The sequence below is a fragment of the Ptychodera flava genome, chromosome 18, assembly GCF_041260155.1.
Source record: "Ptychodera flava strain L36383 chromosome 18, AS_Pfla_20210202, whole genome shotgun sequence".
NCBI classification, from domain to species: Eukaryota; Metazoa; Hemichordata; class Enteropneusta; family Ptychoderidae; genus Ptychodera; species Ptychodera flava.
In genome coordinates, this window is record NC_091945.1 from 26,529,448 (window position 1) to 26,548,193 (window position 18,746).

The 18,746-nt window shown below is 37.9% G+C and overlaps 1 protein-coding gene across 2 annotated transcripts in view; it reads right to left on the reverse strand.

The window, feature by feature from the left end:
• The window catches only part of LOC139117262 (A disintegrin and metalloproteinase with thrombospondin motifs 18-like), a 151,908-nt gene that overhangs the window by 18,575 nt on the left and 114,587 nt on the right, over nt 1-18,746 (reverse strand). For both annotated transcript variants that reach the window (XM_070680210.1, XM_070680209.1), the window contains 5 exons: nt 8,206-8,446; nt 3,026-3,228; nt 2,473-2,556; nt 1,720-1,879; nt 1,302-1,407 (listed from right to left, as the gene is read on the reverse strand). In XM_070680210.1, the coding sequence (XP_070536311.1) occupies nt 1,302-1,407; nt 1,720-1,879; nt 2,473-2,556; nt 3,026-3,228; nt 8,206-8,446 (794 nt within the window). The remainder of the gene's footprint in view (nt 1-1,301; nt 1,408-1,719; nt 1,880-2,472; nt 2,557-3,025; nt 3,229-8,205; nt 8,447-18,746) is intronic.

An 18,746-nucleotide genomic window follows, 5' to 3' on the forward strand; every position in this document is an offset into this window, starting at 1 on the left:
GAGATTGTAGTAAGGCCCCAGTTGATGATCTCATCAATCATGAGCAAGCAACACAAATGTCATTGGTGGTTTCTGAGAATAGAGTCAAAAAGCCTATTTCTGATTGGCTGTTTCAAAATACATGCTATCTCTGATTGGCTTCTCTGTTATCATGCCTCCAAAGTGGCAGGAAAGACATAATCCTGTAGGGACATTATTGCAAGGAAATTTATCATTAAAATTCACTCTATGAACCAGCACAGCCATATTATATAAACAGTATAAGGAGACTCTACAATCTAAAGAAGATGATTTTCATAGGAATCCAAATATGGTACATGACTTTCCAGGTCTGAACAAGTTTTGAAATTTACAATGCTGTATGGATCACTTCAATGTACTTTGGGTTAAACTCTAAACTCATTTTAATCATTTAAGATTCCTGTATATAATAAATCAAGATTAACCCCCAAATCCATCAGTGCCTTTCGGAAATACCACACACTTGAAAGCTGATAAGCGGCAGATTTATAGTGCAAGTACATGCAGCTACAAAGCGGCACATGGTATTTACGGACAATGATGCATCACAGGCACAAAATCCATTACATCTGCACTGGAAAGTGTGTCAAGGCTGCATGGATGTGATGGAATTTGGCTTCGATATTGACTGCATCAAACTTGTCCTGCAGGATTTTGAGGGGCAGTAGTTTTTTCTCAAAGGTGCAAATGTATAATTACCAACAGAATCCACTAAAAGTTTACAAAGACCTCATAAATCTCTGTTAGATGTAACTTCAATAAATATTCTATCACTTTTATTCTGTCTGTTAAATAGAGTTACGTTTCTATTTCTTTGCCACAAAACTAAAATGTTAGTAATGTCCATTGTTATTATTGACAACTGAATTCAGTTTGGACTAACATTCATTTGTCAACAATAACATTATGCATACTGTATGCAATGCATTGTGTTGGCATGACTTAAACTTTGCATTTCAAATGTACTTTAGGGATAGGCAGAAGAAATTGTATCTTTTCCAGAACAAAGATAACAAAAGTATCTAATTTATCACTATTTGTTCACACTGTGTGATCAAGTTACTCGACAGGGTTCTAGCTGCATGTATAAGTGAGAGCTCATCTGTGTAACCTTGAATTACAGCTTGAACCCGTTGGTGCATTTCTATAATTTAGATGTATGCTTCCCCTTTGTGAATTATGGTATAGTCCTTCACAAACTGTGAGTATACTTGAAGAGTGGAAAGCATAAGGACATGTCGTTGAGCAATGAGATATTTTCAACATTTGAATGGACTTACTTGTGTCCAGATTCATGTGCTATGGTGAATGCCATGCCCAGTCCTGTGTCCTCATTGATGGTACAGCTTCTGTACTTACTGCACATTCCTTTGATTGGAGCAAATCCTGTCAAGAAATCACATTCTCAAATCAATAATTACACTTACTCTCCGACTACAAAAACAATGTACTTTGGTCCCGATGCATTTACATCCTCCATCCACAAGGTAGAGAGAATCTACTAGAGCCTGATTGGTTCACAGATCATAACTGTTATTGGAAGAAATTCACTGCTACGGCAGCTTTGATTGGACACTCTATACTTAATGGAGTATATAATAAATACCAAGTCCTGATTTTAAAAAAACTTTTGAAAATCTATCTTTCAGTGGCTGCTTGAGATGTTTTGATAGTACTTGAAGTTTTAGTTGAACTTACCTAGTGTGTCACAGGGCTCATTCTTCCAGGAGCAGATATCCAGTCCTGTCAAGAGTATGGCATGGTCATGCCTTGAACCATTGGTGGTCTGTAAGCTGGACTGCCACTGACAAAAGCTATTCAGAGAGTGGTCAGCATGGTTGTTGATCACCAACCCAGGCTGAAATGAAAGACAATAATCCTGTCACAAAGGATCACAGAAACCCACCTCACCACTTCACCCATTTTCCTGTACATATAGATTCAACTACCCCCCTGGATAAAAGTGGGAAAGCACTAGTCTGGTGGTGTAATAGTGTATGAGTATCTGAAGGTTGGTAGACTTTAGCAGCATCTTCCCTTTTCAAAATACAGTCAACAACAAAACTCTCTTTTTCTCATGTACTGTACAAATATACATTTTTCAAAGTTTCCACTATATTCTTATCATATCTCACAACTGCTGGGGACACATAAGGATTTGGATTAGAACTAAGAATGTTTTCCCTGGAGGATCTCTGGCTATGTTCTCTAACTACCCTGAACCTGAATGACTCTTTAGGATATATACTGACAATAAATGCAACACACTGCCTGTATCAACAAATCTCCACTCTTATCATCAAGTACTTTGGCATGCAAACAATTTTGGATCAGAACTAAAAGTGTTCTGCTTGGACGATTTCTGGCTATATACTCTAGCTACTGTTCCTTCTTCTCTCCTACACAGTGTTTCTATCCTCATTCATGATATAATTAACGGTAATGTCTCACCACTTCTTCATCCAGGAGAAGCAAGGTGACCAATACGATGTTTACGTTACCACCAATACTGCCATCTTTGAACAGGGTTGATACCTGCAAAGAATAAACATAACAGAGAATGTACATATCTACATTTTGTGAATCTTGGACAAAACATGGGATGGGTATTACAGCTGTGAATTTGATATTTTCATAACTTTTGTTCTACTTTTGTTAACTTTGTGTTCCAAAAGTGTAAGATTGTCATGTTTGTAAATAAAAGTTTCTTGTTGTGAATCCGGAAACCATATGTGAACACAGTCTAACTAATGTTAAATTTCCAATGTTCTCGTTCACAATGAAGTTCAGTCAAGACAATTCTTTTTTCTCTATCATGATTACATTTCAAATACATCACGCTGTGCTGGCAAAAATGAGTACTTTGTATTTCATCTAACCACAGGATAAGAATATGAAAATGTACTTGTTTTCCAGAAACGAACTTACACTAGCTATTGTCCCTTTAACAGAAAAGCATTATGAGAATAGAATTTGGCAAAAAAGTTGCACATTTAATACCTACCATGTTAAGAATTGTCAAAACATAGGTTGTGGTGACATTCTCTGGTCCATGATTGTCCAACATTGCCTTGTCTACAACAACCAGAGTCTCCACTGACCTGGGAGAGAGCTCGTTGCCCAGGGATCTGCGTTGCCTTGTGGACACACTGACATACTCATCAGCTCGCATGGGCTCATCGTCATCCTCTATGGCATGTGGCTGAACTGCAAAAGGAAAGACATAATGGTAAGTGTTCTAACTGTGATTGTTGACTTAATTCTTTTCCAAGCGTTTGCTAATACACTGAAAAAATTATTTGCAGCACACTTGAACTAGCATACTGAGACTGTATCATAGAGCCAAAGTGTACATATTGATACAATGTGTATCAGACCACCTTCTTACTTCAAGAAAACATGTGTTTGAATTGCAAGATTCATTCTGTTGAATTACATATTCCAACTTTTCACAGAAAGAGATGAGCTTTACTTTATAGACAAACTTTCAAATGATTTTACCTCACACAATCAAAGACTTTAGTGAGAAAAAACATCTAAACTTGCACAAAGTTGTACAACCAGAGTCTATCTGTTATAATTTGTCAATTAGGCAAGTTCAAGTTCTTGGTCACAAAACGTGAAAAGCATAGTTTTTCCCATGGTATAACAACAAATTTAACTTTGTACAATAAGGCGTGTGATATTACTACACTTAGTATCCATTTGCAGACTTTTGAGTGAAAAGACATTTCTGAATGATGCCTGCCCTCTACAAGCATCTACGATATTTCTTTTGTTTTGTTTTGTTTAAAGTTCCACATTATTTTGAGCCTACACAATGTATTTATTGGACGAATTGTTGTATTTTTTGATATTACGTTTATTGCTATTGTTTTACAAAAATAGCTGCATGTTTGTATATTCTCCCTGCTGTAAAAATGGCTTTGCCAACAAGATATAATGATTAGAATATGCAATATTATTGTTGACTAATGAATTTAGTCTGTACAAAACTCACATATTAACGCTAAGTTACACGGGACTCTGTACATGTAAACGTTGGCAAGTTGAACACTGGGCATTTTGACACAATGAGAGTAGAAGCAGAAAGTTTGTATGAAGAGAACAAAAATACTGAGAGCAAATCAAAAGTTACAACTAACGGAGCTCTAACAATCACGACTACTGTTGACATCATCTTGTTGAATGTACACTATTTAGAATGACTCTGCATGTAAGTTGTTGTGCCTCAATGCATTAAAAAAACACTCACGATACAATGAGTGAACAAACTACCTTTGTAGTGTATTTACAATGTACTATTGATGTCTAAATTCTGAAAGGACAAGTTACAGTCCATATTGACGCCAGCAGGAGATTCATTATTTCATCTCTAAGACAAGGTAATAGGACCAATTTCCGATACCTTTAAAGTTTAGATCTCTTGATACAGAATAAAGTTTCTTTTGTGCCCTTGGTTAATAGGAATTACGACTCCACCCAATCAATGTGGACAAAACAAGAACGAATGCCTCAACCATATCCGAGCCTATCCGTTGATGTAATTCATCCTGTATTACAATGGGATTTCCTGTAAAGCATCTATGATTTCAATTCCACTGTTTGTGGGTCATCACCTTAACTGTGCCGGCAATTTGCCGGTAGTTTAGGACAACAATGGTCGCATTTACGGCGCTAATGTGTTACACGCCTCTCAGAGCTGAAGTGGAAACCAATGGAGACCCACTAATAGCACTGAGCTTTTTGAAACTGAAGCTATGAATGTGTGTCTAGTTTACACTTGTGATTAGCAATACTTGATTTGAGAAATATTGAAAACGCTTGCGGGGAGAAGAAATGGTGACAAATTGAGTTCACATAAATTGTAACGGAAATCTTCAAAAATGTTACATCTTTTAGTGTCACTGGCCTTTAATCAGAGCCTAAGAACAAAACAACACAATATACAAAATGTTATTTTTCAAACCTGTCTTTGCCAAAAAAGTCAAATGCTGTAATATCTTTTCTTGGAATTTGTTGGCTTTGATGTAACAACACAGAGAACAATATGTATTTAATCCATATCTCACACACTGTATGCCCTATGCCAAAAATCATATTTAAACCTGTTGGCAATCTGTATAAACCTGTGATTTGTGATGTGACCGCAAATCAAACTGAAGTGTGAAGGTTTAATTGCACTGAGGTGAACTTGTTACAAGTGTTGGCTTGAACAACAAAACCTGTATGAGGGTAAGGTACATAAATTAACTTATAAATATGTCCACCATGGCTATGAACATTAGCAGATACTGTGTCACTTCAACTTCTGATGAAAATAACAGTATGAATTACTGTTGTCTTTAAAATGAATTGTTCTTCATTAAATTTTGGACAGAGTTATTACATAAAATACATTAAAATGGAATACATTTGTATTGGCTAGTCAAGTACATACTTGACATGAAGGAGGTTACTGAGTGGCATGGCTTTACTAGTTCAACCGTATTTGAAATGAATGCAATGTCATTGTTTGATTCCTATCATCCCTATTTCTCGATGGTATCAACCAAATGACCATACATGCAGGTGCACGATCAGTCCAATGTGTGACATTTATGGGTAAGGGACTTCACCGGTCATCCACAATGAGTCACTCATCATCATTCAGCATACATTGTAGTAAAGTGTACGTATTTCGTATTTGTTGAAGGTGATCTTTGCCAAGTACAGTCATCACTCCTTCCCACAATCACTAAAAGTAAACTTGCTTCTGGAACTTTCTGGCATGCACACACACACAAATTTAATTGGCACAATTGATGGATTAGAAATAGGTCATAGATCATGATAATCCCCCTGCCTTGTTGATTGTAAACTTTCAAAAGTAGGTCACTTTGACCACCATCTACTGGCAGCATGCCGCAAGGTTTTCTCCTGACTTGATAAAAATCTATTAAGTTGAAGTCTGGCTGCACTGCAAAGCCCCTTATCTGGGCCATTAAAGCAAAATCACATGACCTCAAGTGGCCAGATACATCTATTAATCTCAAGTGTCTTTCTCCAAAGGTGGAAAGATGTCCTGGTTTACAAGTTGGACTGCAATCAAATGACCAATGCTTATTAAAGAATCAAATAACCAATACTTGTTATAGAAACCTGTAATGTGGTAATCACTACTCAACAAAAAAATGTGTCAACATGAAATCAGATATGACTGCAAGGCTACCTTCATTTCTTCCAATCACTTTTTTTTTCTTTGATCATCCAGTAATCTGTGCATGGATGTGTTTACTTCATATTATACCTTGTACCATTTTCATCTCCTCCAAGAGATGATGTTAATAAAGTATAATAATGTACACAAAATATTTTAATAAAACCTTGGCATTGTTTATTTTTACTGTTTGCTGTGGGGATGGTGTTTGACTTGATCATATTTTCTTTTGATGTCTGCTGCATAAAGTGAGGCTAGAAGTTTTGATGCAGGGGAATAATTTGGTATAACTTGACAGTATTTGTGAAAGCTGAATAAAAGTTTCAGCTATGTTACTCCGAGCCCTTGGGTTGGCTTTATTATGAAGATGCCAATTTGACAATGATCAGGGCCCTATTTTAAGCCTATGGGAGAAAATATCAGTATTGAAAATTGGAGTTCATAATATTTGTGTTTAGAAAATTCATGTAAGTTGGTATTATGCTAAGGAACTCCCAAAAGGCACCCATGTGCTCTCAGTAATAAAATACAAACCACAAATGGAGTAAATTGAAATATTTGAAGATCAGTGAGGAACAAGCATTTATAAATATTACAAATGGACTGGCTAAAACAGTTATATTACCATTCGTGTTGATAGAGTCCACATTTTAATTAGGGAGAGAGCTGTCATACACAGCATGGGGTACATCTCTCATGACTTAGATAATTGGAGTCCCCATCAATCGAAAGGTCATGTTTGAGTAAACACTCCCAATACTCACATTCCAGGAGACCTGTCTCTTAACAAGGTCAACGTAACCAGTATTGGTTGACTAGTATGCTTTATGTCCTCCTTCGGGCTGAATGAATAATAATTTATGTCTATAGATTCTATGATGCAGGCGGCATCGCAATCCCTGTTTTGATTCAAAGGTTATAAACAGCCCAGAAACATTGAAGATAAGTTTATTGCAGTACTATTAATTAAGAAAAATGTCTGAATTTTGTTCAGTGCTTCAGTATGTTGAAAGCCTGTCTGCAGCCATGTTCAGTAAAGGAAAAGATATTCACCATGACACTATGAAGAAACCAAAATTGCAAGAATTTTAGTCAGCGACTTTTCAACAAGTTTGATCACAAAATGTGAAAATTTCGTATGGTGACAGCAATTTTTATTTTGTTTGTTTCTGTTACAATAGTTGGTTCACTTAAAGACAACCTGGCATACAAATGAGTATTACTTTTTTCCTATTAGACACTGAACCATCTTTGTAATTCCAAGCACTGAATCACAGACAACTTTAATATCACATGCAGATGTTGTGACTGGCCTTTGGCTTCTATACTATATTTAGATACAAAGTTATTTTTTGCTGCCTACAGTCATGTTATTAGCATTACATCACTGTAGAATGAAATCACAGCACAGTAGAAAGCCGTTGACAGTCGACAGCACAGAGCTATTCCTGCCTGACATCTTCAATGTAACCTATGAGTTACTGATGAAAGTCTTCATAACAGGCGAATGTACAAGTCATCCCATCCTACAATTTCAGTATACTTGTACCAAAATTATAGTTTAAGTTTTCACCCTTTCACTACCATGGTTTGGCCCAAACCAATTGTGATCAATGGTGGTTGAGGACCTGTTTACAGGGAATTGGGGGTGAACAGGTTAAAGTTTTGTGATGTAGACTCGACTTTACTTATAAACTGATCCCAATTGTAGTTTTGTTACTAAGTGTAGCACGTACGACATGTGGTGTTGCAGACAGAAATTCTGACGATTTCCTGTTTTGCACATAACCATTTGAACTGCATTTTGAACTGGGAACTCCTGATATGTTATTTTGATCTTTTTCATCGTAACAGTATCTCTAACAATGTACCATTTTAGTCAATTTTTGCGTAATTCCCAAAGTCTTATAAAATATTTATTTCTGCGAACTTATGGTACAAACTGAGTGATTATTTGAAATGTGCCTCATAGTAGTTGCACTTACATTTTTTTCTCCTACCACAGTAATGCTGTTTGTTTGCACGGCCCTTCTGTTCATACACTGTGGGCAGTCTCTTCTGCATGGCTTGGCGACCTCTCTCCTTTGGAATTTGGTGCAGCGTGGATCTCTTGTACACCATGTGTGGCTGTTGACCCTGGCTCTGGTCTACACCGTGTTTCTCGTGTAAATGCGATGGCAGTGGCTCTATAAGGTATTCCTCATCCTCTGTGCGCAGTAAACCAGACTGAAATCAGGAACAACATTGCAATCGGTCAATGACTTGGAGATTTTGCCGAGGATGGCATTCAAATGAAAAAACAAAACAAACAGCAATCTATGACATCATTCTAAACATCTCAAAAACAAAGATTTAGAATTGATGAGAAAGTCCCCATTTTGTTAAGCAATACATTAGTTTTCTAATATGCTGAACACACTACCTCATGATGTCCACCAAAGCATGTCCAAGCTCTCATATACCGGTATACGCAGTTTTCATTTTACTGTAATTGTTCACTGAATTATGAAAATACTTTTCTTGTATTAAATGATCAAATGAAGAAGCCTTGTTATTTTTGAGTAACAACTGTGAAAAGGCTGGCAATTGTGTTATTAAATTAAGATGACTGTAATTTAAGCATATTTCACGATGACAGGGGTTAATTTTAGAATTATAAATGATGTTAAGAAGAGACATCAAAATATGATTGATGAAGTGACCTCTGTAGATGTGTATGGCAGTTTTGTAATGGTTGGTATACTATGTAATTTTCTTGGGTAAATTTGTCTGTCAACTCAGTGTCTTGAATTGATTTTGAACTGTTCCCCCATGTTAGAGAAAAACAAGACAATCTTACACCAGCCTCGTATTGCTTAATTAAAACCCAGAAACAATTAAATATTGAACAGGGAACAGAGCTCTTTTGGAGAAAAAAGACGATGCTTGTCTCTGTCTCTCTGAGTATTAACCTCCTGAGGGACTTTCCAGGTCATGTGTGTGAAGACTTTTCCAGCACAATGACCGTAGTACCAACAGTTGCTTTGGCATGGTAAATAACAACATTGTTATGTCCTTTTACATATATCATCGTAAAAACTTCAGTCTGTATGACGTTCTTAATGAGTTTTTAATATTGAACAGATTGTAACAACATCAATCACCAAAGTTTAATCTTATCCTGAAGGCCAAATATCATGAAGATTTTGTTGGAATTACCGAAAGGAAATCTAGACTGACAGGACAATTCCTATGTCAAGTTTAGTTTCGTGATTGCATGGCCAAGTTAAACCATCAGTAAATGATATTTGAACCGGACATTTAGAATTTATAGACACACCAATGAACTGAACACTGTATCTCTTTGTTCATATAACCAATAAATATTTCCATTTATAAGCATCTCAGTCATGTTCAATGCATTTACCTAAATGATTCATTCAAGCAGTAAAGCCAAAACGGAGATATCTGTGTGGTGTCAAAGTTAACGCATTATTGCCTTCTACACCAACCGGAGCTAACCGCAGAATATCCTGGAGGGTTACTGTGTTTGTATATGCTATTTGTATTGTAAATGACTTGTCGCCTCTGGGTCAACGCCACTATAAAACTTAGCCAATAAAATAATTTTTCCTCAGGACAAAAAATGACCATTCATATTGGCGGATTGACAACTCATACTTGACATTTGAGAGAGAGAGGGGGGGCAATGAGTTGAAATGGTAGAATTACGAGTAATCTGCAAAATAAGGTAAAACAGATTAAACGGAAGCAAGACCTAATGGTTGATGAAAATGTATATTTGATAAGAACTGGTGACACTAGTCTGACTCATGCAGGGCAACTAATTGCCCCTTGTGGGAGTTTCTTGCCAACACTGACATACAACAATTTATTCATGTCATCAAAAGATTTTGCATATCTTTTGTTTATCAGCTTTGTTACTAATTAGTACTACAACAGATCTTCCGATCCAATTATCAGTATATGTTGAGCCGAACATCACTTCATGAAACAATGTCATTGTATCAGATTTCCAATGGCAAAATGGTAAAACTTACAGTCAAATTTAGCTTAAAATGGCATGGGTATTTTCTTTTACTGTACTACTAAGCAGCAAATAACTGGCTGCTCACTTTTGAACTACAATCTCTCGTAACTGTTCAAGAAAGCTACAACCATGTAATGCCTGCTATGCCACATATCATCAGCTATCATGAATTCAATCCCCAGTCATTCACTGCATCTACAATGGTGGAAAAAACGCATATACACCAGCACACATACAATAACTATGAACTAAATCATAGTACCGGTATATGCATTGCAGTATGACCAGGTTTGCATCAAAAGACTTTGCTGTGCATGAGTAGCGGGGTCAGTTTCTGTGGCTTGTTGCTACGATAACAGTCAAACTGCATGATTCTGTCTTTAAAAGCTTGCTATCAATTATTTCCAGCAGTGGTTTTGATTATAATCTTTAACATAAACATTTGTAATTTTGAGCTTTCAATGTAAATACCTTCTCACTTATACAGCTTTTATTTGGGCAAGGTGATTATGATGCTATGGTTGTTTTTTACAATGCACTAGTTGTGTTCTGCCTCAGTATATCTTCATCTCATGAACTCTACTTCAACTTTCTGGTCTGACCTTCCTGTTGAAGGTCATTCTTGAGGTGAAAAGTGACAAACTGAGCATTGTGCGTGTCAGACATAGGGCAGAACATGTAACAATCCAGGCACACTGACAGCTGCGACCAAACTGGTCTGGCAGTTTGCGTAGGTTTTGACGTGAACCCAACAAATCACCACAAAACGACAGGAGGAGCCTGGCGACTTGGATCCGCTTGGACACGGGGCCAACACAACACCACTGCAAAAATGCTTGGCAGAGGACCATAGATGTACTCTTCCTCTTTACACCAAAGCCTCTTCAGATGTGCATTTCTGATTGGCCGGTTTGAACTTGAATACAGAAACGTACCAATCACAGTGTATGTATCACAGGTTAGCGCTATTGTTCCCTGAGATGTTTCTGTTGACCAAAATCATCAGTGGTGTGATGATAACCATCCGCAGCAGAAACGTCACCAGGCCTCCATAAAACGCTCAGTTTCTGCGGCCCTCCTTGTGATACACTCAGGCAAACAACCAACTCCCTTCATTTATCAAAACATAATTGAAACTGCTGGCTTGCACGTTAAAGCGCTGATTACGCTGATCTAACTTTGTACCATCCATCACTACAAGCAGACTCTACGGTACATGAAGAGATACTGGGGGACTGCTGTTTTTGAGATACACTCTATTGATGTCATCGCCGCTATGGCAACAGGAAAAGAGATAATTAGTATCTGATATGACAGGCTTGTTGGGTTTTTCCTCGATGTCCTCAGAGGACGACTCACTGATAAGACTCCAGGGACTGATATCAAACACACTTTAACAAAACCACAACTTGGCTTTTTGTCAAAAGTAGTTGTGTATGTACATGTAGAAAGTTTCCTCATAGGGGACACACAAGCTGCAAAGCCAAAAGACACTTTTCCCTTTTCTTTAGAGCAACAGTCCCCTCCACAGAATTTTCTCTTGTTTCTTTCCTGCGATCTTTTCCCCCCTTTACTGTCACTCTCCGGCTACCATCCTAATCATGTTTTCTGAACTGAATAACAAGTGCACAGTGCAGTTTGTGTGTGTACACTCACCATTGCTCACCATCAGCTCATTCTCAAAACCTACATGAAGTCCCTCCTCAACATTCCCAGATTCCTTGCCCCTCTGTCCCACTCTGGTTCTGAAGCATAGTACTCTTGTCAATAGGTTTCATACTAACAGATGCACTAAACTATCCTCTCATATTTTTCAGAGATTTCTCTTTCCCAATCATTTCATTTCCTCTGTGACACAAATCTTTCTTATTCCCTAAATGTTCTGTGACACTGTGACAGCCACATCGGGGAACTTAGAAACAATTTTTACAAGACAAAGTCAAACTTACAGAAGTAAAATTTTATTTGCGTCATAACCTTTGGCTAAGAAATCAGTTTTTAATTGACATGTACAAATTAGAAAAGAAGTCAACAAGGTCAGGGTCCAGGTTCAACTTCCACTTTGTGAGTAGTCTAGGATCTCTCCGTGGGTACAGTGTACCCTACACTCCCACCAAAACTCAGGTTTCATTGAGAGCTTGGCTAAAACAATAACTGAGGAGAGGTCCAGACAACTTGGTGAGTGCTGTCTTCCTCATTTCTAGAACACTTCCTCCCTAATCTGCTACTGAATTGCCTTTGATGACTTGTCAGAAGTGACAAAGCTCTCTCTCTCTCTCTCTCTCTCTCTCTCTCTCTCTCTCTCTCTCTCTCTCTCTCTCTCTCTCCCTCCCCCCTCCCCCCCCCCGTCTCTCTCTCTCTCTCTCTCTCTCTCTCTCTCTCTCTCTCTCTCTCTCTCTCTCTCTCTCTCTCTCTCTCTCTCTCTCTCTCTCTCTCTCTCTCTCTCTCTCTCTCCCCCCCCTCCCCTGTCTCAGTCCTGTCTCAGTCTGCACTCAACAGTTCACATTATTTATACTGCTACCTACAAACTAACTTATGAATACCAATGAATTGACATACGAATGCCATACATACTGATTTATCAAGAGTTGCATGGGTCTACGGCATGTGAGGTACAAAAGCCTTGACACTTTTTGCATAAGAACAAAATGTTGACAGAGCAAAAAGAGTTCAAAGGGGACCACAATTCTATGGCCACTTCAACTGATCAGTACTTACACAATGTGATATTTACAATTCCACAAAAGGTATTGAATAATAAGAGCACACAAGCCATTCACTGAGGGCAGTGACCTGTGTGTGCCTATGATTTCCAACCAACACCAGCTGATTTGGTGCTGTACATTGTGAGTTTGAATCTGATTGATAATTTAATGAATCTATACACAATTTAAATCATTTACTAGGTTCTACCAATTTGCACCATTGTGTCCTAATGTTATTTTCTCTTTTGCACTTCATTAGAAGCAGATCAAAAAATGCATTAAAAAACTTGTACAAAAAATAGAGGTCAATTCTTTATCACACCATATAGACACTTGTAAATGACATATAACTTTGAAGTCACCTGCAGATACTAATACTTTCAAGGTGTTGGATTTGTCTCCAAAGTTATTAGATCATGTACAAAACTATCAAAATTCCTCATTCAAAGTCAATTTGAAATTTTTTCAGAATACTGGTAAAGGTTACCCATTCTTGAGTGCCTCTGTCACTCTATTACCCTTCAGTCACGTTTCCAAAGCCCTAGTTAAACTGTGGAACAACAGTTTTCTACTCGACATGTGCTAAATCTGACACTTTGATCTGTCGGCCTAGTTGTCAATTCATGCACCGGTCTCCGCTGCGGTAACCTATAACTGTCCACAAACCATGTTCAAACGGTTCCCTCTGCGATAAGAGCACAATACTTAACACTGGCTGGCCACTGGAAATGAAAGATATGATTCAGCAATTGGAGTATTTATTGGATCAATACTTGTCAGGCTGACAATAGAACCACAACAATTTACAAGTATGGGACAATATTTCATCTGGGTTTCTGCCACAAGACCTCTTGACACTGGGCAAATAAAACAACATGGAGCACCTAAGAGCCTGTGTTATTTTGGTCACTCCAGTGAGATATCGCCTTGCTGATGTCTTTTATGAATTTTCTGACATTTGATTTATACAGCCAGGATGGAACCTTACAGCCCTTCGGTCAGAGCTGGTTAAACATATTTCGCAACAGAAGAAATGACCGAGATATCCAAATGTTGCAAAACCAGTGGTAAGTCGGACAGCCAAAGTTCAAGTCTGATAACATCATCACAATAGACAATTATACTTAATGCACACTCTGGTAAAACCAATTAACCTGAATGTAACCACAGAATAGTGTACAGGTGAGACATTTGTGAATGGTGTTACTTACTTTATAATTTTGTATTCAGTTTTAATTTGTTCACTCAATGTATCCATCATGAACAGATTTTTATATATTTAATAAAATTGCGGTTTTTAAACACAGTGAACGTTGCATTCTGCTCAGTCAGTGAAAGGACTGGTTTGGAAGCAGTAGTTTACACGATGTGGTGTGCTGCCCTGTCTTTCCTGATGGCTAGTGATAACAGTCATTGCTAATTTCAACAGCAACAGGTGGCAGACTAATTTATTGAAGAAACAAAAGAAGTACTGGTCATTGTCACTGACAATGCACAGAAGCTTTAACCCTTTAACTAATTGACAGTGGTACACTCCCATTGTTTTCAACAGCTTGGGTGAACACATGTATAGGAGATGGGGGGTGGGGAGTGGGGTGGAAGGGTTCATAGTTCCCAAAATGATGTCAACTCGCAGGTGAAAACTGACGACACGCTGACCAGAAAGTTGAGAAGTTCGCAATACATCCTGGTATCTGAAAGTAGGTCATGAAATGAGGTGGTGGGTCTATAGCACTGATTGCTTTTATCTGTTGTTCTATCGAACTTTAATTACCCATTATGTTGTGTGTTAGGCTACACTGTGTCAATAACCTTACAATACCAGCACTGTTCAAATCTAATCAATTATCTCCTCTGATCAGCTACACTGACATTATACTTCTCTTTTCGATATACATATTCACGTGATGAAATGATTTTTTGATAGAACTTTTTTCACCATTGTCGACCTTGGAGTCCGGGTTAAGTCTCTTCATTGCCATACAGTGAAAAATAATCATATATCTTGCCCCGGTCATGCGCAAATTACCGGATCAAATAAGGTCTAACTAGAAAAAAAACGCCTATTGGAAAACTGATAACTTTGATTAGATAAAGGTCTGTGGAAACGAATGACGCTAAAAACAGAGGGGCAGTCTGGAACCTCTCTGCAGTTTTGGTGTGATAACTCAAAACTTACTGTTTATGCCAAAACGGAAGAGAGGTTCAAGCTGGACAAACAGACTTGGGGCTCTAGCTGGTTGAACATAAGAATTGCACATTACATTTTCTGATACCAGGTTTTTTGCTGTTGCATTCCAAATGTTACTTTTGATCCACCTCTAGAGATAATGTCTTTGTGAAATATTTTTTTCAAAGTTAGTACAATTCTGCCCCATCAGCTATATTAATATACATTTTCTGCTATTTTTGTTCTCGTTCAAGTCTCAAAGTCACGTCCAAATGTCCAGCGTTCAACTTGTTAATGGCTGAGTTCCAGACTAGAATTCATTTGTCGACGACGTTGCATCCTGTACTGTTAACAGTGCATTATGCTAGTCAAGCTAATAACACTTTACAGTGCCGAACAAAAAACCACACTTATCAAAGACAAAACAAAATTATGAAAATATTATCAGGAGCTAAAGTTATTGAACCTTCAATGATATAACAAGATATCTTCAGGATGCCAAACTTTCTTTGGATAAAAGTCTGATAAGATTACCAGGCTGTTCTGGGACTGTGATGAGGTAAATTATCTATCATTGTATAGGGATGTGATATGGAAGGTTATCTCTTTGGTTGGGTGGGATTTAGAATTGGGAGGCCGGCTGATAAGAGTTTCATCTTTATCTAATCAATATATGAAACTGTAAGATTTGTCCTGTAGGACATTGTGCATATACATGCACAACCTTGCCGTCAACCCCGTCAACTGCAAGTTTTTCCTAAAGACATTGGGCAATGTAAGAGAAAGTTACATTCTTGTTCTAAAGTTGAAAGACCGAGGACGATATGTTGAAAAGCCACATTAGAAAACATCTCTGGAGTGATTCTGCGGGAACAAACACAGAGTTTGGTATTTTAATTGGCTTCATTCAAAATTCCAAAGTCTATTCCGTGAATTTGCAGAGACAGTTTCCCCGGCCCTGGGATTCTCCTTGCTGGTGCCTATAACCTTGCATCTCTTCGGAACCGAGGCACAGTAGGTGGTTGCCATGGAAACATGGAAGAATTCCCCTCACAGACAACCAAGTACTGTTGCAAGTCGTCTGCTCCTACTTCTAAACTAAATCGTTGCTTTTGATCTCCACTGCTTATTGTTTTGGTAGCCTTGTACTGGGACATTGCAATGATGGAAGGAGACACCTACAATTTAAATTACAGACAGGAAGGATCTCCATTTAAACCTTAATTAAAAGGACCCTGTGTCTTGACACTTTTGGCCACAAGGAGATTCAATATTTCCTGAGATATAACCTGTCAAGGGGAAAGACATCTTCAATTCCCAGATGTCAGCAATTATCTGATTTGCACTGTACATAAATAAGACTTCTTTGAATGCAGTAGTATTGCATTTACTAATAAAGCCCTGAAGGAGAATCGCTGGGATGGGATGGGAAATTATACAGAAAGTGCGGCATGGACCTCAAAATAGATAGTTTACAGACAGTGGTCACCTTATTACTTGAGAGCAGTGGTGTTTGAGTGACAAGATTAACACTGCAAAGTAAAACTAGAGTACACCACCACAAAAGCGACAATTCTAAAAGAGACGAAAGAACTTTAAAGCTGTAAAACGTTGGAAAAAAAGATTTTCAAACCACTCATGTGGTTTGTATGTGTTCAAGTACTTTAATAGGCATAGTGGCTTCAAACATACATGTACAAGGAGTTGGGTAAGGCCCTAGTTTCCGGGGATGAAACCAAGATAGTCCAAGCAAGCACAGTCAGAGGTAAATGAACTTATAATTATTGAGGGACCAAGTAGGATGTTTTTCATTACCTGGAAACCGTTTGGGACTGGAGTAATGAGCTACAATTACTGTGATGAGTTGGCTGATGTACTCCCTCAGGCCATGGAAGTTTCATGTTAGCAGTAAAGAGCAACATGCTATCGCCGTGTACTTCCCCTACTAAACATTCTGTACCTTGTGCATAGGTGTCATGTGACAGCCCTGTGACAAGTTTAAAACCAATTGAGAGACAAGAGAAACAGTGCTGGTGTGGGCATAGCAGAATGTTGTCAGAAAATAAAATGATAACATCCTAAAATGCTATAATTCAACCAGATCAAAGAATGTGCGCAGGATTTTAAAATTCCATGAGCAGATAGAACAGGAGGCAAATCCACTGAGTGGCACTGTATAGCAATACACTAGCATTATTCAATGTGTATCATGCAAGTTCTACCATCCAGGCTTTCAGTTGGTGAATTTGCACTTAAGCACTGATAAAACTTTCAATAGTGATATTTCTGCGAAATACAACACCATCAAGAGCAGCGCACTGTATTTTAGAGTACTTTTTCAGGTGTGGCTTTTGAGAGAAAACCTGTTTTTTATGTATTTCACTAAGGCCTATAGAATTAATATATGTATTGTATCTTTCCTCATGAAGTTCACATTTACAATGGTACAAAATAACCTTTCTACTTGATTACAAATGACAGCGTTGACCCAATAGTCTCAAAACAATGGTACTTTAAATTCTGCTCATTTGCTTGAATACTACTATGGCATACATTCTTTTATTTTCTTTACACACCTGCAAAGTGAAAATTAAAATGATGTATTATGAGAATCTTCCTTTCAGAAAATTCGCATACATGTATATTAATGAGGATAGAGTCACTGATGGGTTGAGATGCAAACTAAACTGATGATCTAAACTTCAACAAGTCATTGTTGATGACACAGTCCCCACTTGTTAATGGGTATTTTGATTACAGGTCCTCAGAGAGGATAGAGTCCTCTTCATTAGGTCTGTGATAAAAATACTTTTGAATGAATTCGCTTGATACATGTCTGAGTTATGGTTCAGGACATGAAAAAATCGTAACAAAATGGTCGCACAGTGGCCATATTGGATCGCATCACAAAACAAATTGATGTGCATAGCTATGACATTGGTCGATGTCCTTGTACCAACTTTGAATAAAATTGGTCGAAACATGCGGATATGCCTGAGAAATGGCTCTGTACATGAAAACATTGTAATAAAATGGCCGCCTGGTGGCCATATTGGATCATATCACAAAACAGATTGACGTGCATATGTATGACATAGGTCAATGTCCTTGTACCAACTTTGAATAAAAACGGTTGAGATATGCCTGAGTTATGGCTCTGTACATGAAAAAATTGTAATAAAATGGCCGCACAGCAGCCATTTTGGATTGTATCACAAAACAGATTGCCGTGCACAGCTATGACATTTGTCAATAAGCTTGTACCAACTTTGAATAAAATCGGTTGAAACGAGCCTGAGTAATGGCTCTGTACATGAAAAAATCGTAATAAAATGGCCGCCTGGCGGCCATATTGGATCGTATCACAAAACAAATTGGCGTGCATATCTATGACATTGGTCAATGTCCTTGTACCAACTCTGAATAAAATCGATTGAAACATGCCTGAGTAATGGCTCTGTACATGAAAAAATCGTAATAAAATGGCCGCCTGGCGGCCATATTGGATCGTATCACAAAACAAATTGACGTGCATATCTATGACATTGGTCAATGTCCTTGTACCACCTTTGAATAAAAATATGTTGGAACATGCCTGAGTTATGGCTGTGTACATGAAAA